The following is a 25,874-nucleotide window of genomic DNA, read 5'->3' as shown; positions in this document are numbered from 1 at the left end:
AACATGAATTATTGTAATCTTTTATTTCATTTTTTAACAAGGTTTATTAATTATTAAACTAATCAAATTAATCTATCCAATCTGTCTTTTTAATTTTAAAAATAAAAAATATTAAAAATATTTCCTTGTTAAAATTTAATCTTTCTTTTATTTTTATGTTTTATTATTCATGTTTGAGATTTATGACTACTCATTCATATTGTCTCTAAAGTCTGTATATATATCCTCCTTAAAAATGCAACGTGCCTTATTATTGCACTAATACTTGTTGGTTACATCCTTTTTCTTTATTGATTACTAAGACTATACCTACCAAAAATACACTCACAATTTCTATTAAGTTTCTAGCCATTTGTGTAATTTACCAATCCCCCCATTCTTTGTTTGATACCGACAATTGGGATTGCTATTTTTTTTTTCTTTTTGGGGCTGGGGTAAATAATGTTTGGGCGGGTTTTAACATTGAGCTTTTGTTATTAGGCTATTTAATTTTTTTTCTCCATTTGTCCTAGGTTAATTTAGTCTAAATATCCGGTTTTTTTCTGATTTTTTTAGTAGTCGGTTAGTAATTCAAACAAGTTTTTAGGGTTCTTTGAGAACTATTGTACCAGCTGATCCGGTTCGATTTCGACATTATTATTTTTTAATTTATTAAATATTTTGTTTAATTTAAACCGATTGAATTTTTTAAATTAAATTGAAATAAGTGATTCTTAAAAAGATAATATGAGATTAGATAGGAATTAAACAATATATGGTCAAGATTAGAGTCTATTCAGTAAATCATCTTTCTAATGTTAATTTCCATAAGTGTTTTGGGAGTGGAGTTGCAAGGATAGTTTTATATGTTATTCAGAATTATGCATAAATTACATCAAAACTTTAGATGGACTTTTCCGCACATTGAAAGAAAAATAAAGGATTACTAGATTATTGCAAGATGTCAAATAAAATTATGATACTAGATTTTTATCATATAAAAACATAAACATTGTCTCCTTTTTTTTTAAATATTAATTTCAGTTTACCAATTAATGGATTTAGTTTAAAATTGTAGAATTAGTTTTCATTATTGGATAAAATTTAGTGTGCGAATTTAGTAAAATTTGGGTACTAATCCTCATGAGGACAATACTTCACTTATCACTTTGTTGCGAGTTTCGAGACATACTTGTACCTTCAGCATGGAATTGATTGTCCTTTTCATATAACCATAGCGTCACCTTTCATCAACTAAGCCCACCTTTCCAACAAGGATGCCATCCTGTCCTTTTCCCACCAAAAAGCTCATACATCTCTAGTCTTGCATGGAAGTAAGGTCTCATTAGTTCATACACTGCAATTAATAACGTACAAAAACATTTACAAAACTATATATAGTAAAAACAAAGTGGAATATGTTAATTACTTATCTATGTAAATCATTATTGTTGAACTTTCTCATAAAATTAACATAATTTACAGTGAAGGCGTGAGCTTCTGTTTTGCCTTTGGTAATTTTTTTGATTCAGATTCAGGATTAAGACCAATATCGTCGGATTTGCATGTACCAATGACATTAGCAGCTACATATTATGATGATCTTCTATTTTTGTCAAGTAATGCATGTATATAAGGATCACTATCTTTTAGGATTTCCTAAATCTATTTCTCTAAAATGATAACTTGATCCTCTAATTGCACCCTTCGCCAAACTTTACCCACTTGCCAACATATTTGGTCAGCATAAATATGTCTACTTTGTGTCGAAATCATTTTAAAAAAAAAAAAAACGAAAATAGAGTCGCCATCAATCCTTTTTGTTTAAGTGTGATCGGGTCATCTTGTGATCGATCATTTTAATAAAGCATTTTGATTTATTAAAACAATACTTTTGGTCTACGAAATTCTAGAAAACGAGTTCGGGGGTCAGTTACGCACGAGGAAGGATTAGCACCCTCGTAACGCCCAAAATTGGTACCTTGTTGATTAATTAATGTCCTAATGTTGAAAATTTGAAAAGATTTTAAAATACAATTCCTTAAAAAAAAAATTTGGATAACTCGAATTGGATATTGAGGTTCTCTTGTTCCGAAGGAATAAAATATCATATCTAGCACTTTAGGATACAACATTTCAAACCCTCGATACCAAGATCATCTCATGATTTCTAAAACTCATGCATTGAAATTTTAAAAGGATATTTGGTTGTTCGGTCAACGGAAAATCGCAACCCAGCACGTCAGGGCACGATTTCTCGAATTCTCAAACACGAAATATTGCCTTGTTTTGAGAAGCTTTCAAATAAGCGATTATAAAACCGACTCAAAATATATTTATTTGGTTTACTTAAGGATAAAAGACAATCGATATTGGGCAAAAATTGAAATTGTAATCACGATGCAATAACAAGAAATAAAAGCATAATTGTAAGCATGGAATAATAATATGTGAGTACACTATTATACAAATGAATGAAAATGATATAAAAATACGAATATACAAATCAAAATACACACAATGACAATAATCTTACAACATACACTATTTACTAACATTAATATTCAAAGACCAATGAATTTAAAAAAATATAACAATTTTAAAAAATTACATAGCAAATTAATATAAATAAAATATAAAACAAATTTTTAAACGATAATGGATGAATTTAAAACAAATAATAAGGAAAAGAAATTTGAAATCAACAATATACTGAAACAATTTAAAATAAATGATATATATATATATATAAATTTAAAGTAGGTAATATATGTGTAAGTTTGAAATAAATAATATATGAAAAAATGAAAATGAAAATAAGTAATATATATAAAATAATAATATATAAATGAGTTTAAAATAAATATTATATAAGAAGGAATTTAAAACAAGTTATACACAAAACATCTTAAAAATAAATGATATATAAAATAGATAATATATATATATATATATATATATATATAAAATTTGAAATTGATAATATATGAGAAAAAAATTAAAGCAAATGATAAAACAATTTAAAATGGATAATACATGAAACAAGTTTTAAAAAAACAATATATAAAACAATTTAAAATATATAATGTATGAAATAATTTAAAATAATATATCTAAACAATTTAAAATCGTTTAATACAAATATATATATAATTTAAAATAAATAACCCATAAAACTTTAAATATGAATCATAAAATAAAAATGACAAATTAAAAATAAACACAATTCAATAGATTAAGAATTGAAATTGAAAAGTAAACGAACTATAGAGGGAGAAAAATCGAATAAAAGCAAAATGAGAGACAACATTATAATGTGCGAATTAAATGGGAGGACCAAAAAGTAAATATTCCAATCCTCCAAAACGTAGCATTTTATGCAGGACTAAGATGAAATGGTGCTCAAATTTTAGGGAAACATTAAAAAACAAAGAAAATATAAATAAGGCCTAATCAAATGACAGCGCGAAAGGGAGGGACTAATCGTGCAAATATTCCTTTAAATAAAAACACGCGGATCCTCATGGGTATCGGGTCGGAATTCAGGTCATGGCCTAAACGGCATCGTTTTGGCCATTGGTATTAGAGCCTAAAACGGAGCCGTTTCAATCCTTTTTAAAAGCCAAAATTTTCTTAAAAATTTTATTCTATACCTGGCTTTAAAAAATAAAATTTTTTGAGAGAGTTCTCTTTACTCTCTCCCCTTTTGATATACGACGATTGGACCTCCGAGGCTCCACCGTAAACGGTGGCCGGAGTGCCAAAAGTCACACTATTTCAGCGAAAACAAAAAAGGTAAGTCTTTTCCTTATTTTTAAAGCTCTTTTCAATATATGTGTATGTATAGAATAGTTTTAAAAGAAAAAAAAATACAAGAGATGTAATATCCTGAATTAAGGCTTAATCGGAATAGTGGTTTCGTGACCACAAATTCGAGATAGAAATAATTATTTTACAATGATTTTGATGTTTATGATATGATTGCATGATTGTGTGAAAATTTCGTGATGAAATTCTATGCCTAAAGTGCTTAAATTGAAAGTAGGGACTAAATCGAATAAGTTGCAAAAGTTGCATTCTAGAAGTTTTTAGTATGAAATTGTTTTGGAATATTAATGAGGAGGTCTTAAATAGAAATTTGACCAATTTTAAGTTCATGGACAAAATTAGGACATGGAAGGAATTTTTGGAAAGTTTAGTAGTAAGGGTATTTTGGTCATTTAGTTATTAAAATGAATTAAAAACAAAATTAAAAGCCAATTTTTGTCCATCTTCTTCATTAGGCCGAAATTTCAAGGGTTCTCCATAGCTAGGGTTTGTTTCAAGCTTCCAAGCTCCATAGTAAGTGATTCCAAGTCCCGTTTTTAATGTTCTTTACGTTTTTGAGATCCCGGTAACTCGATAAAGCTTATGTTAGCAATAATTTAACCTAGGGTTTATATTTGGAAAAATACCCATAGGTGAAATTTGTGTATTTTGATGTTTTATGATAGAATATGAGGTTTTTAATTATGTTAGACAACTTGTACTACTCGATTTTAAGCAAAAACGAGTAAAAGGGCTTAATCGGTAAAAATACCTAATAGTCACAAGTACATGTTAGAGTGAGAATTTGATGTTGCCATAGAAGAGAAAAGTGATCAGCATGTTGTAAAACATAAGAATAAGGAATAAAGTTTAATCCCGAGCCTAGGGGCAAAAATGTAAATATGCAAAAGTTTAGGGGTAAAATTGTAATTTTGCCAAAATTTGAGTTAAGGATTAATTTGATAATGTGAGTATTAAATAAGCTAAATGTGTTATTTTAGATCAAGAAAGACGTGGAATCGACCTCAATCGAGGAAAAGAAAAGATTGTGGACTAAATTGCAAAATCTTTGTATTTTGGTACCAAGGTAAGTTCATGTGTAAATAATGTAGCATAATTTTTATTTTTAAGTTATTGATATTAATTATGTGTTATGCTGAATTTCATTATGAAATGTATGCTTTGTGGTTAATTTCAAATAATATGTAAATTATGTGAACTACTTGTTAAATATAATTGTTCTTGAGTATTGATTTCGCATTCTACGGAAGACGGCAAGGATAAGTGTTCGAGAAAAATCCGTTTGAACCTTAGGAATAGATTAGGATACAAGTGACATGTCACTAGGATGGTTGAGCATCCGAACTCGTTGAGTTGAGTCCGAGTTCACTTATGGATGCGAATGTCCGAACTCGTTGAGTTGAGTCCGAGTTCGAGAGATGTAACTAGGCATCCAAACTTGTTGAGTTGAGTCCGAGTTCACTTATGGATGCGAACGCCCTAGCTCGTTGAGTTGAGTCCGAGTTCGCTTATGGGTGGGTTACATGATTGCTTGATTGCATATATGGCACTTATGTGCAAGTTATCCATGTATCCGAATTATATTCCGATGTGTTCAACGGGTAAAGTTCTACTCAAATGGAGGAATATTCGAGATGTAAAGAGATGTATTGGTAAGTGATGTGAAATGGATATTTTGGACAGGTATGTATTTAACCCTCGGGTTTAGTATTGATACAACCACGATAAGGTAATAAGATGATGAAAAATGATTAAAAATGTGATATGTGTTTTAGTGATACATGCTAATGTTGATTGGTATGACTGTTTGTTATGTTACTTATTATTTGCATATAAACTTACTAAGTATTTATGCTTACTCCCTCCTTCTTACTCATTGTAGTTTTGGACAAGCCAGCTCAGGAGTCGGGATAGGTCGAAGGCTCACCACACTATCCGAAGACTTTTGGTAAATGGCTTGTAAATTTAAGTATGGCATGTATAGCAAGATACCCATTTTGTGTAAATGATCTTATGGTATGGTTGTGAAATGGTTGAGGAAATGCTTGATAATGATAAATTATGAAAATGGTTAGTTTAGATTATGTTTGATGTTAAGGAAAACTATTAAGATACTTAGTGCATAAAAACTCATAAAAAGGATGAAATTTACCATAAACAGAATACTGCAGCAACACTAACGCAAGTTTGAAAATTTACTAAAAATCATAGAAATTGAATTTGGTGGTGAACTACATATCAAATTGAATCTTATTATGTCTAGTTTCACATGAAACAAATGAAACAAGTAAAGGAAGTATATGTTAGAAGATATTTGAATTTTAGTGAAATAGAGTCATAGCAGTTTCTGAATCCCCTGTTCCTAATTTAGAAATTCACCATAAATTGTAAAGATATAATTAGGTGGTGTATTTTATATCCTCAGAATCCTTATTGAGTCTAGTTTTAGTATAAACAAACCTCATAGTCATATTAATTTTTTATAGAGAGAAATGTGGTTCGTAGTAAACAGAGGTCAGACCAATCGAGTCCTAAAACAGGGGTAACTTTAACTAATAAACTGTACTAATTGGCCTAACCAAAAATTCTAGAAAAAAATTAGTAGATAGGTATATGAGTTTAGATTCAGGGAAAATTTACGAATCTTAATTTTGAGTTTCGTAACTCGAGATATGATTTTTCTTGTGACTGTGGCGCAAGTAGCTTAAAAGCTGTGAATGTAGAAACAAATAATCCAAAGTTCTAAAAATGTTAAACTAAGCTTAGTAACACCTCATACTTGACTCCATGACGGTCTCGGGTGTGGGGGCGTTACATTTAGTGGTATCAGAGCAGGTTTAGTCGGTTCTCGGACTACGTGTTGTATGTACGGATTTTGCTATACATGCCATATGTATGAATTGTGATAGTGTGACGACTTGACCTTTTTAAATGAATTTTTTATATAGTAAATGGATCCGATCCGGTGTGGCAGATGAAGTAGAGAGTAATGCGCCAGCTCGGCTGAAGGAGCAAGCCGATCGAAACCCACCCCTCACTGTTGGTCGGGGAGGAGGAGAAAGGGATCGGAAGCCTTTCTCCAAATGATGAGTGCATGGTACACCGAGTTCATTCAGACGAACCCAAATGTACGACCTCCCCACCTCCCCAATTCCTCAACCTATGCCTCCAATGCCTCAAGGAGTGGATATGATAAAATTTCACGAACCCCGTTGATAGAATTCGTAAACAAGGGGCTGAAGAATTTAGAGCAAATATTGATGATGATGCGAGAAAGCGAGTTTTGGCTTGAAAATTCTATCCGGTATTTGATGAATTATCTTGTACACGAAGAATGTTTGAAATCTGCTACATCTTTGTTGAGAGATTCAGCCTATAATTGGTGGAAGACTTTGATTTCAAGTGGTACCGAAAGAGAGGGTAACACGGGAATTCTTTCAAGAAGAGTTTGGAAGAAATATATTAGTGAAAGATTTATTGATCGAAATGTAAAGAGTTTCTTGAGTGAAGCAAGGTAATATGATGATCTCGAATATGAAAGAGAGTTTGTTCGATTAAGTAAGTATGCGGGAATATGTTCCTCTGAAGCCAAGATGTGCCGACGATTGGAAGACAAAGCTTAACGAAGACATTAAGGTATTTGTTGGGATCCTTGAACTAAAAGAAATGGTGGTACTTGTCGATCGAGCTTGCAAGGTGAAGAATTATGAAGGAAAAGAAAAAGGTAGAATCAAACACGAAATTGGAAGAAAAGACCAATGAGTAATGCACCTCACAAAGAAACCGGAAAGTCAAGAAATATGAATCCTCGTTCCCAAGTTTCATTGGGCAATCATATGGAAATTTTAAGAAGCAAAATGTGGGTCCTAAATCTCGGACTACTTCTGCGGCTAGTGTGGGAAATACGAGATTTGTTAAACTCGAGAAAGTGCGTGTGGTAGAAATCATTTTGGTCCGCAGAGCAAATGAATGTTTTCGATGTGGTTCTCCGGATCATTTTATTAGAGACCGCCAGAGAGAGTCGAGAAAGAAAAATTTCGAATGTAAAAGCTAGTGGTGCAGACTCGAGGGAAGGTATCCGAGAAAAGTGGAAGTGAAACAAGCAAGAAGAATGTAGCGAGGATGCACCGGTTAGACTGAAGGAAGGGCTCCGGCTAGAACTTATGCTATTAAAGCGTGAAGATGCTTCCTCACCGATGTGATTACTGGTACATTTTCTCTATAATGTTAATGTTATTGCTTTGATTGATCCGGTTCTACTCATTCATATGTGTGCATGAAATTGGTGTCTAGTATGAATATACCGTTGAGAATACGAATTTATGATTAGAGTGTCGAATCCGTTAGGCAAATGTGTATTGTTGATAAAGTATGTAAGAAATGTCCTTTAATGATTCGGGATCATTACTTTCCTACCGACTTGATGTTGTTGCCGTTTGATGAATTTGATGTTATTTTGGGTATGGATTGGTTGACATTGCATGATGCTAAAATAAATTGCAAAGAAAAGGTTATAGAATTAAAGTGTGAAAATGGTGAAACTCTGCGGGTTGAATCGGATAAATCGAGGCATTGCCTAGTGTGATTTCTTCAATGTCGGCTCAAAGATATCTGAGAAAGGGTTATGAAGCTTATTTGGCATATGTAATTAATACAAAAGAAGTTGAAAAGAAAGTTGAATCAGTCTTGGTTGTGTGTGAATTTGCGGACGATTTCCGGAAGAATTGCCGGGTTTGCCTCGGTCAGGAAGTAGAATTTGGTATTGATTTGATACCGAGAACACTCGATTTCGATTGTTCGTATAGAATGGCACCAGCAGAGTTGAAGGAATTAAAGTCGCAGATTGCAAGAGTTGGTGATAAAGGTTTTGTGAGACCGAAGTTTTTCACCTTGGGGTGCTCCGTGTTATTTGTGAAAAGAAGGATGGTTCTATGAGATTATGTGTTGATTATCGGCGGTTAAACAAGGTGACAATAAAAACAAGTATCCGTTCTTTGAGAATTGATGATTTGTTTGATCACTAAAAGGAGCGACATGGTTTTCAAAGATTGACTTGAGATCCGGTATTACCAATCTGCGAGTAAAGGAGTCGGATGTACCTAAAACGCTTTTAGAACAAGGTATGGTCATTATGAATTTTTAGTTATGCCATTCGGATTGACAAATGCTCCTCATTGTGTTTATGGATTTAATGAATCGCATATTTCGCCATACTTGGACAAATTTGTTGTGGTGTTTATAGATGATATTTTAATTTATTCAAAAGATGAGACAGAGCATCTTGAGCATTTGAGGATAGTTTTGCAAACTTTGAGAGATAAGCATTTGTATGCTAAGTTTAGTAAAAGTGAATTTTGGCTCGGGAAGTTGGATTTTGGGTCATATTGTTTGGTGATGGTATACGGGTTGATCCTAGTAAAATTTCAGCCATTGTTGATTGAAACCACCAAAAACGTGAATCGAAGTTAGAAGTTTCTTGGGGCTAGTGGGTATTATCGGCGGTTTGTAAATGGATTTTCTATAATTGCTGCTCCTATAACTAGATTACTCGAAAGGATGTTAAATTTGAATGGACGGAAGAATGTCAATGAGTTTTGAAGAATTGAAAAGTTATTAATGAAGCACCGGTGTTAGTACAAAATTTAATCGTAAAGAATTTGTAGTGTATAGTGATGCTTCTCTAAATGGTTTGGGGTGTGTGCTCATGCAAGAAGGAAAAGTGGTGGCATATGCTTCGAGGCGTTAAAACCTCATGAGAGGAATTATCCTACTCACGATTTGGAATTGGTGCGGTGGTGTTTGCTTTGAAAATTTGGCGACATTATTTATATGGTGAAAAATGTCAGTATATACCGACCACAAAAGTCTTAAGTACTTGATGTCACAAAAGACTTGAATTTGAGACAACGAAGATGGTTGGAGTTGTTGAAAGATTACGAGCTTGTTATTGATTATCATCCGGAAAAGCGAATGTGGTTGCTTGATGCTTTGAGCGAAAGTTGTTGTTTGCTTTGAAAGTTATGAACACTCACTTGAAAGTGTCGATGATGGTTCGATTCTAGCAGAGTTAAGAGCAAAACCAATGTTTTACAAGAGATTTCAAACTCGGAAAATGATCAAGATTTGCTAGCCAAAAGAAAAAAAGTGTGAAGTCGATACGGATCGATTTCGAATTGGTTCGATGGGTGCTTAATGTTTAAAGATCGGATTTGTGTATCAAGAATGAGGAATTGATTCAAAAGATCCTACAGAAGCACATAGTGGTTATTTCTCGATTCATCCGGGTAGTACGAAAATGTATAATGACTTGAAGAAAATGTATTGGTGGAATGGAATGAAAAGAGATATATCAAAGTTTGTGTCCAAATGCTTAATTTGTCAACAGGTGAAAGCTGAGCACCAAGTACCTTCAGGATTACTCCACCTATTATGGTTCTGAATGGAAATGGGATCGGATTACTATGGATTTTGTTTCAGGATTGCCATTGACTCGGAAAGAAAGATGCCATCCGGGTAATAGTTGATGATTAACTAAGTCGGCTCATTTTATCCCGACGCATTTAATTATTCTCTTAACAAGTTGGCTGAATCGTATATTAAAGAAATTGTTAGATTACACGGAATACCATTATCGATTATTTCAGATAGAGATCCAAGGTTTACCTCGCGGTTTTGGCAAAAGTTGCAAGACGCGTTAGGTACGGTTAAATTTCAAGATCGCTTTTCATCCACAACTGATGGACAATCAGAGAGAGTAATTGATTCTTGAAGACATGCTCGATGTATTGGAATTTCAAGGAAGTTGGGAAAGATATTTGCCGTTGGTAGAATTTGCTTACAACAATAGCTATCAGACAAGCTTGAAAATGGCACCTTATGAAGCATTGTATGGTCGCAAGTGTCGAACGCCTTTGCATTGGACTGAACTCAAGGAAAATCGATTTATGGAGTTGATCTAATAAAAGAAATCAAGAAAAGTGAAGATAATTCGAGATTGTTTGAAAGTCGTCAGATAGATGTAAATCTTATGCGACCTAAAGCGAAAGGACATTGAGTTTCAAGTTGGTGATAAGGTATTTTGAAAGTGTCTCCATGGAAGAAAGTCCTTAGATTTGGACGAAAGGGCAAGTTAAGTCCGTTTTATTGGACCGTATGAAATAATTGAAAAGTTAGACCCAGAGCATATCGGCTAGCGTTACCACCGAATTAGAAAAGATTCATGATGTGTTTCACGATCTATGTTACGTCGGTATCGTTCAGATCCTTCACATATAATTTCACCGATGAAATTGAACTGCGACGGATATGACTTATGAAGAAGAACCGATTAAGATTTTAGCTCGAGAAGTCAAACAACTAAGAAATAAAAGTGTTGCACTTGTGAAAGTGTTGTGGCAAAAGCATGGGGTAGAAGAGACTACATGGGAACCTGAAGAAACTATGAGAAACCAATACCCACACTTGTTTACCGGTAAGATTTTCGAGGACGAAAATCTTTAAAAGGGGGGAGAGTTGTAATATCCTGAATTAAGACTTAATCGGAATAGTGGTTTCGTGACCACAAATCCGAGATAGAAATAATTATTTTACAATGATTTTGATGTTTATGATATGATTGCATGATTGTGTGAAAATTTCGTGATGAAATTCTATGCCTAAAGTGCTTAAATTGAAAGTAGGGACTAAATCGAATAAGTTGCAAAAGTTGCATTCTAGAAGTTTTTAGTATGAAATTGTTTTGGAATATTAATGAGGAGGTCTTAAATAGAAATTTGACCAATTTTAAGTTCATGGACAAAATTAGGACATGGAAGGAATTTTGGAAAGTTTAGTAGTAAGGGTATTTTGGTCATTTAGTTATTAAAATGAATTAAAACAAAATTAAAAGCCAATTTTGTCCATCTTCTTCATTAGGCCGAAATTTCAAGGGTTATCCATAGCTAGGGTTTGTTTCAAGCTTCCAAGCTCCATAGTAAGTGATTCCAAGTCCCGTTTTTAATGTTCTTTACGTTTTTGAGATCCTGGTAACTCGATAAAGCTTATGTTAGCAATAATTTAACCTAGGGTTTATATTTGGAAAAATACCCATAGGTGAAATTTGTGTATTTTGATGTTTTATGATAGAATATGAGGTTTTAAATTATGTTAGACAACTTGTACTACTCGATTTTAAGCAAAAACGAGTAAAGGGCTTAATCAGTAAAAATACCTAATAGTCACAAGTACATGTTAGAGTGAGAATTTGATGTTGCCATAGAAGAGAAAAGTGATCAGCATGTTGTAAAACATAAGAATAAGGAATAAAGTTTAATCCCGAGCCTAGGGGCAAAAATGTAAATATGCAAAAGTTTAGGGGTAAAATTGTAATTTTGCCAAAATTTGAGTTAAGGATTAATTTGATAATGTGAGTATTAAATAAGCTAAATGTGTTATTTTAGATCAAGAAAGACGTGGAATCGACCTCAATCGAGGAAAAGAAAAGATTGTGGACTAAATTGCAAAATCTTTGTATTTTGGTACCAAGGTAAGTTCATGTGTAAATAATGTAGCATAATTTTTATTTTTAAGTTATTGATATTAATTATGTGTTATGCTGAATTTCATTATGAAATGTATGCTTTGTGGTTAATTTCAAATAATATGTAAATTATGTGAACTACTTGTTAAATATAATTGTTACTGAGTATTGATTTGGCATTCTACTAAGACGGCAAGGATAAGTGTAGGAGAAAAATCCCGTTTGAACCTTAGGAATAGATTAGGATACAAGTGACATGTCACTAGGATGGTTGAGCATCCGAACTCGTTGAGTTGAGTCCGAGTTCACTTATGGATGCGAATGTCCGAACTCGTTGAGTTGAGTCCGAGTTCGAGAGATGTAACTAGGCATCCGAACTCGTTGAGTTGAGTTCGAGTTCACTTATGGATGCGAACGCCCGAGCTCGTTGAGTTGAGTCCGAGTTCGCTTATGGGCGGGTTACATGATTGCTTGATTGCATATATGACACTTATGTGCAAGTTATCCATGTATCCGAATTATATTCCGATGTGTTCAACGGGTAAAGTTCTACTCAAATGGAGGAATATTCGAGATGTAAAGAGATGTATTGGTAAGTGATGTGAAATGGATATTTTGGACAGGTATGTATTTAACCCTCGGGTTTAGTATTGATACAACCACGATAAGGTAATAAGATGATGAAAATGATTAAAATGTGATATGTGTTTTAGTGATACATGCTAATGTTGATTGGTATGACTGCTTGTTATGTTACTTATTATTTGCATATGAACTTACTAAGCATTTATGCTTACTCCTCCTTCTTACTCATTGTAGTTTTGGACAAGCCACTCAGAGTCGGGATAGGTCGAAGGCTCACCACACTATCCAAAAGACTTTTGGTAAATGGCTTGTAAATTTAAGTATGGCATGTATAGCAATATACCCATTTTGTGTAAATGATCTTATGGTATGGTTGTGAAATGGTTGAGGAAATGCTTGATAATGATAAATTATGAAAATGGTTAGTTTAGATTATGTTTGATGTTACGGAAAACTATTAAGATACTTAGTGCATAAAAACTCATAAAAAGGATGAAATTTACTATAAGCAGAATACTGCAGCAACACTAACACGAGTTTGAAAATTTACTAAAAATCATAGAAATTGAATTTGGTGGTGAACTACATATCAAATTGAATCTTATTATGTCTAGTTTCACATGAAACAAATGAAACAAGTAAAGGAAGTATATGTTAGAAGATATTTGAATTTTAGTGAAATAGAGTCATAGCAGTTTCTGAATCCCCTGTTCCTAATTTAGAAATTCACCATAAATTGTAAAGATATAATTAGGTGGTGTATTTTATATCCTCAGAATCCTTATTGAGTCTAGTTTTAGTATAAACAAACCTGATAGTCATATTAATTTTTTACAGAGAGAAATGTGGTTCGTAGTAAACAGAGGTCAGACCAGTCGAGTCCTGAAATAGGGGTAACTTTAACTAATAAACTGTACTAATTGGCCTTACCAAAAATTCTATAAAAAAATTAGTAGATAGGTATATGAGTCTAGATTCAGGGAAAATTTACGGATCTTAATTTTGAGTTTCGTAACTCGAGATATGATTTTTCTTGTGACTGTGGCGCAAGTAGCTTAAAAGCTGTGAATGTAGAAACAAATAATCCAAAGTTCTAAAAATGTTAAACTAAGCTTAGTAACACCTCATACTTGACTCCGGCGACGTTCTCGGGTGTGGGGGCGTTACAAGAGATATGTGGATCTAAACAGTTTCAAAGAGAAGAAAAATAAAAGAATAAAATGAGACCTTAGCCCGTTTTGAAAACTTATTGATTCTTTTTCGTATTTGATTTCTGTATAATTTTTTTGTGTGTTCCTCTTTTTATACAATTGAAAAAGAAGATGGCTTTATAGCCGAATGAGAAAATACAACATTTTTGTCCCTTTTCTTCGTGTGCTATTGTACTTGTCCCCCCCTTTTTGCAGGTACGGAGGCGCTAGGTGGTGTGTACGGAGGTGGTACGAGTGTGCGGACGTGGAGGCTGCTGGTGGTGGAGCGGTGCAAGCATTAGGCTAGGGTTTCTATTTTGTTTTTTTATGTTTTTGGGCTAGGGTCTGTTTTGTTTTAGGTTAGTGTTTGGATTTTGGGTTTAAGATTGGGCTTGGTGTATTAGACTTTATTTAATGGACTGTAAAACTAGACTTTTAATTCTTTATTTGGTTTGGTTTATTGGGTCTGTTGGGCCCGGGCGAATTTGGCCCATTACAGCTGCCTCTCTTTGCTTATTGTCGTGTAACGAGAATGGAGTAAAGACTTTAAAATAGGTCAAATCTGTCTAGTCTTGCAGGTTCTCGATTCTTTGATGCTCTTCTTCTTCAAGTAGCCTTGTTCTAATCCACTGCAACTTCAAGGAGATGAGACTTGGTAATTCCAACCTGTCCCACTGCAACTTCAGGGAGATAAGGTTTGTGTATTTTTATCTTGCTCTACTGCAACTTCAGAGAGATAAGGATTGTCGCTTCGATCTGCTCCAATGTAATTTCAGGGAGAAGACATTTATAGCTTCAATCTACTCCGCTAGAACTTCAAGGAGGTAAGAATTGGTAATTTCAACCTACTCCATTGCAACTTCAGGGAGATAAGGTTTGCTATGGTCTGCTCTACTACAACTTCAGAGAGATAAGATCTATTTATTTAGCTTCAATCTGTTCCACTGCAACTTCAGGGAAATAAGATTTGCTATCTTCAGTTTGCTCCACTACAACTTCAGGGAGATAAGACTTTAACTTCAACCTGTTCCACTGCAACAACAGGGAGATAAGGTTTAATGGCTTCAATCTGCTCCACTACAACTTCAGGGAGATAAGATTTGGTAATTTCAACCTACTCCATTGCAACTTCATGGTGATAAGGTTTGTTATGATCTGCTCTATTGCAACTTCAGAGAGATAAGATCTATTTATTTAGCTTCAATCTGTTCCACTGCAACTTTAGGGAAACAAGATTTACTATCTTCAGTCTGCTCCACTACAACTTCAGGGAGATAAGGTTTAGTGGATTCAATTTGCTCTACTGCAACTTCAGGGAGATAAGATTTTCCATAATTTGTAGCTTTAATCTGTTACACTGTAACTTCAGGGAAATAAGATTTGCTATATTCAGTCTGCTCCGCTAGAACTTCAGGGAGATAAGGCTGGTGGCTTTAATCTTCTTCACTACAACTTCAGGGAGATAAGATTTGCCATCTTTAGTCTGTTTGCTGTAACTTCAAGGATAAGGCTTGTAATGGTCAATTTTTGGCCCAGACAAATAAAACAATAACAAAACCCAAAACAATAAAAAAGAGCCCAAATAACAGCCCACTAATCTTAAGAATTTTCAGCAACCAACCCTAGCCCCAAGCCTCCAGCCGCCGCTCCCCACGTGCTCGGGCAGCACGTTCAACGCTCGGCCACCACACCCCGCGCATGTCCTTCTCTTCAATGCGCCTGACACTCCCATAACCTGAAAACATTTGGAAAAGAGGAAAAGATGGCAGCAAGAAGCACAAGCAGTAGCAGAGAATAAGACAACCAATATTTTAATATGGGAATCGGCTATAAAGTCGAAATGAAACTGATTGTAAAGGGGGATTTCGATATACAAAAATTGTATTACGCATGTTAAGCAATCAAAAACAAAATACAAGCAAAAAGGTTGAGATTAATCTCCTGTTTCGTTTTCTATTGTTTTCTAGTTTCTGTTATTTCATTTATATTTATTATTATTATTTCTTATTTTCTTTTACAAATCTATTAAACAAAACGAATAAAAAGAAAAAAGAAGAGAAGAAAGCCTCACCGGAAACACCCGTGGCTTCACCGTCGGAGATTTTTCCTCCGTCGTTGGGGTTGAAAAGGGGTGGGGATCCTTTCTTTCGTTTCTTTTCGATTAAAAGGGCTAGGCTCATGAACTTCTTTTGGAACGCGGCCTTTCGGGTTCACCTGGAATGGGGCTAAAGAGTCCTTTTCGCGCAACGCTGGCCATTGGTCCCAACGGCGGCGCGATGGACTGCTGAGAGTTCCTTTAGCCGAATAGAGAAAATGGGGGGAAGAAGGAGTTTGTGATTTTTTTTGTCAACTAAAAGATGAACCGACAGAATGAAAAGGAGAGAAATTTTTTTGTTTTAAAGCATTCCAAATGACGTGATTTGGGGGGAGTGGGGTCTGTGCACTTTCCCTAAAAGGGAAATTTATGCGTTTAGTCCTCCTCTCTCGCAACCTCGTTCAATTAACCCCCATTTTCTATCTTCTTTTGTTTTTTAAAAATTTGGCCCTCAGATCTTGTTTGGTTTTCGTTTTGATCCCTAATTAACTATCCAATATTTATACTTTTATACCCCGAATTTTAATTTATTTTTAGCCATGTCCTAAATCTATTTAATTCATTTATTAACCCTTTTTAAATGTTTGATTTATATGTTATTTCAAATGTTTTATATGTTGTTTATTTACATCTATTCTAACTCATTTTAATGTACTATTTATTCAAATTCTTATTATTTATTTTAACTTACTTTATGTATATATGTCACTTTAATCTATTTTATATGTATTATTTATTTCTTTATTCCTTACCCATTATATATATGTATACATATAGTCTATTTCAAGCTTTTATATCCTTATAATGCTTCAAAAATTGTTTTGTTATATATACATTTCAAATTATTTTATATTTTAAGTTATTGTATATTATATATTTCAAATGACTCTCTTTATATTACCCTTGAACGGTTATTATTATAAAATATAATTATATTGTCTATTTTAGTTCTTTTACGTATCATATATTTTAAACTCCTTATTAATCATTTTAAAATTAACTTATATATTATTTATTTTAAAATTATTCGTATGTCATTCTTTGATTTGCTTTGTGTATTATAGATTTTAAAATGCTTTATACATTATTTATTTTAAACTTGTTTTATGTATTATTCATTTTAAATTGTTTTATTGTTTACTTTAATTTCTTTCCCATATGTATTATCAATTTCAAATTTTTATATGCATTATCTATTTTTATATACCATTTATTTTTAAAATGTTTGTATATTACTTATTTTAAATTTCTCACTACATAATATTCATTTTAAACTTATTTTCATTATTCATCTTAAATCACCTTACATATCATTTATTTTAAACCCTCTTTTACATAAGTCATTTTGAATTATTATAATATGTTAATCACTTTACATTTGCTTTTTATTTATTTATTTCAAACCCTTTTATATATTATTTTGAATAGTTTATTATTTTAAGTTCATAGAACGTTTGTTCTTAAACTTCTTTTGTATGGATCACTTATTTTTGAATTTCCTATGTTTTTATCTTAAACTCTTTATACATTATTTATTCTTTATATACATATATTTATGTTAAGTTGTTTTTTATATTACTATGTATATATTTTTCATATACGTCATGTGCACACATTTTTCATATGTATATATGTATATATTATGTATATATTTTAACATTATTAGTTATATTCTTACTATCAAACATTATATATAGTTTACATACATACTCTTAATATCATGTATCTACATTCATTATTTCCATTTCATATTTAATTCTAGTATCATATATATCTTTACTGTTTATAATATTATTATCACATTTATATTCGCTTCAATGTACCTCTAGATTTGTCTTTTATTTATTTTTATTTATTAATTTGCTTTGCATTACTTTGAAAACCATATTCTTGTTTTCTAATTAATTTCAATAATCAAGGCAACGTACCGATTTAACATTAAGCCATCGATGTCATCACTATGTTGGGTGAAAATTAATCGACTCGTGTTAAAACGATATGTCCTTCTCAAAATCAAAAGAATTGAAATTTCTCATCTTTTCAATCGGATCACGATTTAATCTTATATTGAACTCGTATTTTTGAAAATCAAGACAACACGTGTTTATAAGATACCAATTTTGGGCGTCGCGAGGGTGCTAATACCTTCCTCGCGCGTAACCGACTCCCGAACCCTACTTTTTCTCTGGACTTTGATGTAGACCTAAACTCGGCCTTCCTTTTGTTAAAAAAAATAAATTTATTAGGTGTCCGATCACACCTATAAAAAAGGATCGGTGGCGACTCTCCTCTTTATTTTAAAATCAAACTTCAGTTTTCAAGTTTTCAATAAAATCGCCACAATTAGCGACCGAAAGCGAAAATTTTTACATCGCTACAAGGCTTGTGGCTTCAATCTGCTCCACTGCAACTTCAGGGAGATAAGATTCGCCATGATGACTTAATCTAACCTATTGCAATTTTAGAGGTATAGGATTTGTGCTTTCACTAGTCTGTTACGCCGTTCTTTGTGGAACAAGACCTGTAAAATTTATTTGATGGGCCTATGCTTATGCCAAACGATTAGGATGCTATGATCAGAATGAATCGAATGCTCCTAACTAGATGTGTATGAATGATATTTGCAATATGTCACGAGAATTATCCCTTTTTAATATTTGGATTGTCATTACTCATTGTTCATCAAAGTTCTGTCACTGATGTATTACGTTGCCTTATTACTCAGCTGGTATATTTGATAGAAAACCTGAAGAAACAATCACATTTGCTAAGCTAGTTTGCTCCACTGCAACTTCAGGGAGATAAAATTTGGTTTTTTCCATCCATCCCACTGTAATTCAAAGGTATAAGATTTATATCATCTTCAATCTATCCCACTGCAGCTCAGGGTATAGGATTTGTATCTTCTTCAATCCATCCCACTGCAGCTCAAAGGTATATGATTTGTATCTTCTTCAATCCATCCCACTGTAATTCAGGGATATGGAACTTGTGGCTTCTTCAATCACTTGATCTGGGTAACATGACCAGATGTGTATGCAGGAATGTAGAATGTCATTTTTTCAAAAGTGATCCCATTTTAATGCTTAGGTTACTCGTTATTTGTCGAGGTTGTATCACCGACGTGATATCTTGTCTCCTCATTCAACTGATATCTTTGACAGAAAATCTGAAGAGATAGTCACAATTTATACTCCTCTTTCTCAAACATTTCCAACCCTTAAGTTTGGTGAGTTCTAAACAACAGTCCTATTTTAGGTTCTTGTACTATTTAGAAATCTCCAGAGTAATACGCATAACTTCTTTTGTAAAAGTTTTATTAGTCCATTAATTATTATTTCAATGTAAAATGCTTGAAAAAGATCATAACAAGGAAGAAAATAATTAGGAGCATAGCTCGAAACAAATAAGTTAATCAAAGATAGCAAATGCAATAAGAAGGAATTTTATTGAAAGCGTATCTTGAAATGAATAAAGTAATCAAGGATAGTAAATTCAATATGGGTAAGATGAAGACTAGGTGCCCCAAATATGGCAGCCTGAGCTTCTCTGTACGAACTTCTTGATGACCATTTTGAGCTCGACATGTGTTTAGGAGATCTAGAGTACTTTATCGATGCCCCAAGATGTAGCATACCTCCTCCTTGTTAATTCGGGTATAACAAGACTACTGCATGCCCCACTTTGATCCAAATTTGAGTCACCCTTTTCGGGTTTTCAACTCAAATCTCCTTTGGTCTCAAGGCGCCCTTTGCTGGTTTTCTCCTTAGCCTCTCATTTTTTTTTCTTCTTCTTCTTCTCTTTTTTTGATTATTTTTTTGATTGATTTTTTATTATTTATTATTTTTGATTTTTTTTAGTCTCAATGCACCCTTTACGGGTTTCACCTTGGCCTCTCCCCTTTTAGGTAGAATACTCATTGACTAGATTTGAATTCACCGGATTGGGCAAATCATTGCCATCCATCTCGATCAATATCAAAGCTCCTCCAGAATAGGCCTTCTTTACTATATAAGGTCCTTTCCAGTTTGGCATCACTCTGAAGTCCTTTTGTATGGGAAGGATCTTCTTCAATATCAAGTTCCCATCGTGGAATTCTCTAGGATGAACCTTTTAATCGTAAGCTCACATCATTTATTTTTGGTGCATGGGACCACGACAGATAGCTTTCAACCTCCTCTCTTCAAATTCAATTGATAATATCGGGATTGTATCCTTTCTGCTTTATCCATCTTTAGCTCTGACAATACTTGGAGAAAAGGAATCTAGTCTTCAAAACCGTTTCTATCCCATAAACCAATTAGCAATGTGTTTCCCCGGTGAAGGTCCTGGTTGACGTTCGATAGAGGATAAATGGTAACTTCTTTATGCCAATCTTTACAAGTCTCGGTCGTCTTTCACTATGACCTTTGTTTTGTTGTTTTTATTCTTTTTTCTCTCTTTATTTTTTTATTTTTTTGTACTTTTGTTTTTCTTTTTGGCTGCCTTTGCTGCACTATAAACTTTTGACATTGTGCAGTTATGCATTATTAGATATGATTCTTTCTGGCATTCTTTGTCGGTACCTGATCCTTTTTTTTAGGTTTGATGACTGTCGACCTTGTAATATTGGCATATGAAGCCACTTTCACCCTCTTAGTGAAGTAATTGATGACGAAAAAGATGAATCAATGTCGGTCAGAAGCTTTTGACGAGATCGGCCCAATAACATCCATGCCCCACAGAGAAAATTTGTGACGAAATGAATGAAGCATATGAATCTTCTCTCCCTAAATTCGGCATTTATGGGATAATCGATGCAATCCCATTCCATGGTGGACTAGCAATACCCGAACCTCATGATTAACTTGGCCATTGAAAAACCATTATCATGTACTTTTCAAACACCCTATAGCATCCTCACGTCTTAGTAGCCTAGGCATATTTTGATGCGATCATTCGAAAAAATCTTTCAATTGGGAATAACTCAATGATGTCTCACTTTGTCTTTGTGGTGAACTAGGCTTCGATCTTCACCTCTTTCCTAGGCTTGCAATGTCAACTGACCCTTTGTAGAGTAGGATCTATTTTTCATCTCGTTCTACCATTTTTAACAAATTAGGAGATAAGTTACAATCTCTGTTATCTTTAAAGTCCTAAGATCCCCTCAAAACACATATCTCACCCAAAAAGAGACTCTAAGTCAGTGACAGCGTCACTCATGATCATGAATGAAGAATAAAAGCATATTTGAAAGAGATTCTAAAGAACCAAAGAATATATAAAGAATAAAAGAATATTTGCTAAAAAAGATGCATCTTATTGAAATAAAGATTTTGAACACAAGCCTATTTCACAAAAGGATTCTTACTTCCTATAGGCTTAAAGCAACAAGCGTGTTCTGAATATTACTCTAGATTAGCTCTAAAAATACAGAGATCTCTTCCACAGTCCCATTGTTCAAAACAACCCAAAGTACGTAAGGGCAGAAGATTAGAAAAGTCTATTCCCCGGTTCCCTCTTCGGATATGTCGTTAATGTTTTAATTCCTCAACATTTCCACCGGGCCTTCGATATCTCCATAAAATTTAATTTCTTTATTGTCCATCATATCTTGTACCAGAGCCCCGAACTCAATGCATTCTTGGATTTCATTCCCCTCTTCATTATGGAACTCCTGCTACATTGGGTACGGATGGGTCGTCAAACTTCACAATCCCTATTTTAATAAATCTTTCAATTACTTTTTGAACGCGGTGCAATTTTCGATTGAATGCCCAATGATTCCAGCATAGTATTCGTACTGAGCATTTGCGTCGTACCATTTGGGAAAAGGAGGTTGCGTCAGTTCTAGATAGAAAGGGGACTCCATGTGTGCATCAAATAGCTCCTGATACAACTCTCCATACATCATGGGTATAGGTGTGACTGTAACTTTTCTACTTGTCTCGAAGAGACCGATGGTTGGTGGTTACTATATTCGGTTGGCCTACAGTAACTGATTTGTAATACCCTTTGCTCATATTATTCACTTCATTTTCATTTCTCTTTGAGGTTGACCTCTTGGCACTTTCTCTCGCATCTATCTTCCCGCTTCTTATTGTGTTTTCAATCATTTCACTGGTCATCACTATATCTGACAAGCTTTTAGTAGCGCTCCCCAACTTATGAGTGATCAATAGAGCCTTTAAGGTATTGATGAATAGCATGGTGGTTTCTTTTTCTAGGAGAGGTGGCTGGACTTGTATGACAACTTCCCTCCACCTTTGGGCGTATTGCTGGAAACTCTCATTTGGTTTCTTTTCCATGTTCTGCAAGTTGATTTTATCAGGAGTCATGCCCGTCGCGTGACTATACTGCTTCACGAAACCTTGTGGTAGATCTTTCCATGAATTGATCTGGGTACGGCTCAATTGGTTGTACCATTTAGATACTACCCCAACCAGAATTTCTTGGAAACAGTGAATCAATAATTGGTCATTATTGACATAGCCTGCCACTCGTCTATAGAACATGGTGATGTGAGCTTCGAGACAGCTAGTCCCGTTGTATTTCTCAAACTCTGGAGTTTTGAACTTAAGAGGAAGTATTAAGTTTGAAACCAAACTCAAATCTTTAGTATCGATTTCGCAGTGATAGCCAACACTTTCCATTGCTTTGAACTTTTCCTCTAACGACTTGCATAGGTATTCCAATTGTTTCGAGAGTTCCACCTTTATTTTTTCTGTTTCTTCTACACCATTGAGATCAGAGACAACGGGATTAGTTGGGTTATTCCCCAGATTAGAGCCTGAACCGGCTTGGTAATTCATCAGTGCCAAATCACCGACCTGAAACTGTTGGGGCCTGATTATAATAGATAGCCTTTGGGTGTACACCTCGGGTTATGTCTGAATGTTTTTCGGGGTGAAACTAGGGGGTAGAGAGGATCTTCATTGTCATCCCCAATATTGACTATAGGACCCTTTCTTTTGTCTGGCCTACTGGTCAGCAGTTGTTTTAACTGGTTCATCATATTCCTTTGTGATTCCAGCATTTGGTCCCTCATATCCCGTTGGATTTTAGCCAATTACTCCTGCATTTGTGTTTGCATCTGTTCTTGCATCTCCTTCTGTATTTGTTCCAACCTTTCCAGTCTTTTATCCATCGCTTTAGTTTTTCTTCGTGTACCATAACGATGTGTACTTGGTAGGTTTTTATCGGTTTCCAGATTAACTGAAATAGTTTTTAACTAATTAGGGCCCTTTTGTGACATTCAATGCATATGATGAAATGCAATGCAGATGCATAAAATGAATGCAAAAAAAGACGTTGATTCTGATTCAATTCTATTAGAACAACTTTTCTAGATAACAAATCTCTTTACATAAAGCGGAAACATATACGGCATTGCCCTCATATTCCAGGCGTAGACATCGATCCCTTTCTTCATATCCGGATGTTAAGATCAAATCTTGTGAACTTCTCAATGGATGGCTCTACTAGCTTCTTTTTGTTTGATTCGGGCTGCGACCCATTGCTCACTCCTCCCCGTGAGGCTCGTTAGCTTCTTTAAGAAAGTTGGTGGCTCCCGAATAATTCTTGTCGGCTTGACTCCTCAGGCAGCAAAGCATAGTCGTATATTCCTCCACGGACTATCAGACTTCTCTTATTGTGCTTACTCGGACCATATTCGGACTGTCGTATTATATTCCGCTTTACCAAGAAATCTATTTTCCATGACAAGCTCTCTATTTAGCAACTAAACGTGAATCAACACCTCTTTTCTATGATGATGCAATACAATGCAATCATAAACAAAACAAAACACGTCAGTACAGAAGAAATAAACAACAAATATAGCACCTATTCGGGTGACCTCTAGGGGTTTGGTGGTTTTACCTAGGATGGGCTCCTAAAGCTCACTATATATGGTTTGGTTTTAAAGAAAAGGGTACTCGAACCAACAGATTCCTCAATCCTTACCCATTATAGGCTCATATAGATCGAGTTCAATTCAGGGGAATACATTTCTCTATGGCCATGCAGAGATGAAAATCTCACGAAAACATAGGTACGGATGTATCCCTGAAGCAGTCCACTAGCCCATGCGAAGGTGAAAACCTCACGAAGGCATAGTTCCTCACTCCTACTTAAAAGGTGTAACCACAGCGGTCATGTAATACAATGCAAGAGTATTCTACGAGACTCAAACCACAGCAATCATAAGGATCACAAACAAATGCAACAAAAGAATCATGATTTTCAAATCAAATTTTCAATTTTCGACGAAAGGACAGAAAATAACCAATTTTACGGCTTGACTCTCTTATTTGTCCCCAGTAGAGTCGCCAAGCTGTCGAAACCATTTTTTTTCTTTTTTGAAAAACGAGGACCGACTTTAAAAAACGAGAATGGAGTCGCCACTAATCCTTTTTGTTTAGGTGTGATCGATCATTTTAATAAAGCATTTTGATTTATTAAAACAATACTTTTGGTCTACGAAATTCTAGAAACTGAGTTCGGGAGTCGGTTACGCACGAGGAAGGATTAGCACCCTCGTAACGTCCAAAATTGGTACCTTTTTGATTAATTAATGTCCTAATGTTGAAAATTTGAAAAGATTTTAAAATACAATTCCTTAAAAAAAAGTTTGGATAACTCGAATTAGATATTGAGATTCTCTAGTTCCGAAAGAATAAAATATCATATCCAGCACGTTTGGATATAACATTTCAAACCCTCGATACCAAGATCATCTCATGATTTCTAAAACTCATGCATTGAAATTTTAAAAGGATATTTGGTTGTTTGGTCAACGGAAAATCGAAACCCAGCACGTTAGGGCACGATTTCTTGAATTTCCAAACACAAAATATTACCTTGTTTTGAGAAGATTTCAAATAAGCGATTATAAAACCGACTCAAAATATATTTGTTTGGTTTACTTAAGGATAAAAGACAATCGGTATTGGGCAAAAATTGAAATTGTAATCACGATGCAATAACAAGAAATAAAAGCATAATTGCAAGCATGGAATAATAATATGTGAGTACACTATTATACAAATGAATGACAATGATATAAAAATACGAATATACAAATTAAAATACACACAATGACAATAATCTTACAACATACACTATTTACTAACATTAATATTCAAAGACCAATGAATTTAAAAAAATATAACAATTTTAAAAAATTTACATAGCAAATTAATATAAATAAAATGTAAAACAAATTTTTAAACGATAATGGATGAATTTAAAACAAATAATAAGGAAAAAGAAATTTGAAGTCAACAATATACGAAACAATTTAAAAATAAATGATATATATATATAAATTTAAAATAGGTAATATGTGTAAGTTTGAAATAAATAATATATGAAAAAATAAAATGAAAATAAGTAATATATATAAAATAATAATATATAAATGAGTTTAAAATAAATATTATATAAGAAGGAATTTAAAACAAGTTATACACAAAACATCTTAAAAATAAATGATATATAAAATAGATAATATATATATAAAATTTGAAATTGATAATATATGAGAAAAAAATTAAAGCAAATGATAAAACAATTTAAAATGGATAATACATGAAACAAGTTTTAAAAAAACAATATATAAAACAATTTAAAATATATAATGTATGAAATAATTTAAAATAATATATCTAAACAATTTAAAATCGTTTAATACAAATAA

The 25,874-nt window shown here is 33.6% G+C and overlaps 1 protein-coding gene and 1 long non-coding RNA gene across 2 annotated transcripts; one reads left to right on the top strand and one right to left on the bottom strand.

Annotated features, from left to right (window-relative positions):
- Nucleotides 1-4,248: 4,248 nt before the first annotated feature.
- LOC128295154 (uncharacterized) lies at nt 4,249-5,022 on the top strand. The gene is made up of 2 exons (XR_008285476.1): nt 4,249-4,320; nt 4,788-5,022. It is a non-coding gene; the product is annotated as an uncharacterized LOC128295154 (long non-coding RNA).
- Nucleotides 5,023-22,113: 17,091 nt separating this feature from the next.
- LOC108475651 (uncharacterized) lies at nt 22,114-22,986 on the bottom strand. Its single transcript, XM_017777639.1, has one exon. The coding sequence runs from the start codon at nt 22,984-22,986 to the stop codon at nt 22,114-22,116; it is 873 nt and encodes a 290-aa protein (XP_017633128.1).
- Nucleotides 22,987-25,874: the final 2,888 nt, after the last annotated feature.

The sequence above is a fragment of the Gossypium arboreum genome, chromosome 7 (assembly GCF_025698485.1).
Source record: "Gossypium arboreum isolate Shixiya-1 chromosome 7, ASM2569848v2, whole genome shotgun sequence".
Classification (NCBI taxonomy): domain Eukaryota; kingdom Viridiplantae; phylum Streptophyta; class Magnoliopsida; order Malvales; family Malvaceae; genus Gossypium; species Gossypium arboreum.
This window is presented reverse-complemented; position numbering and strand designations above follow the sequence as displayed.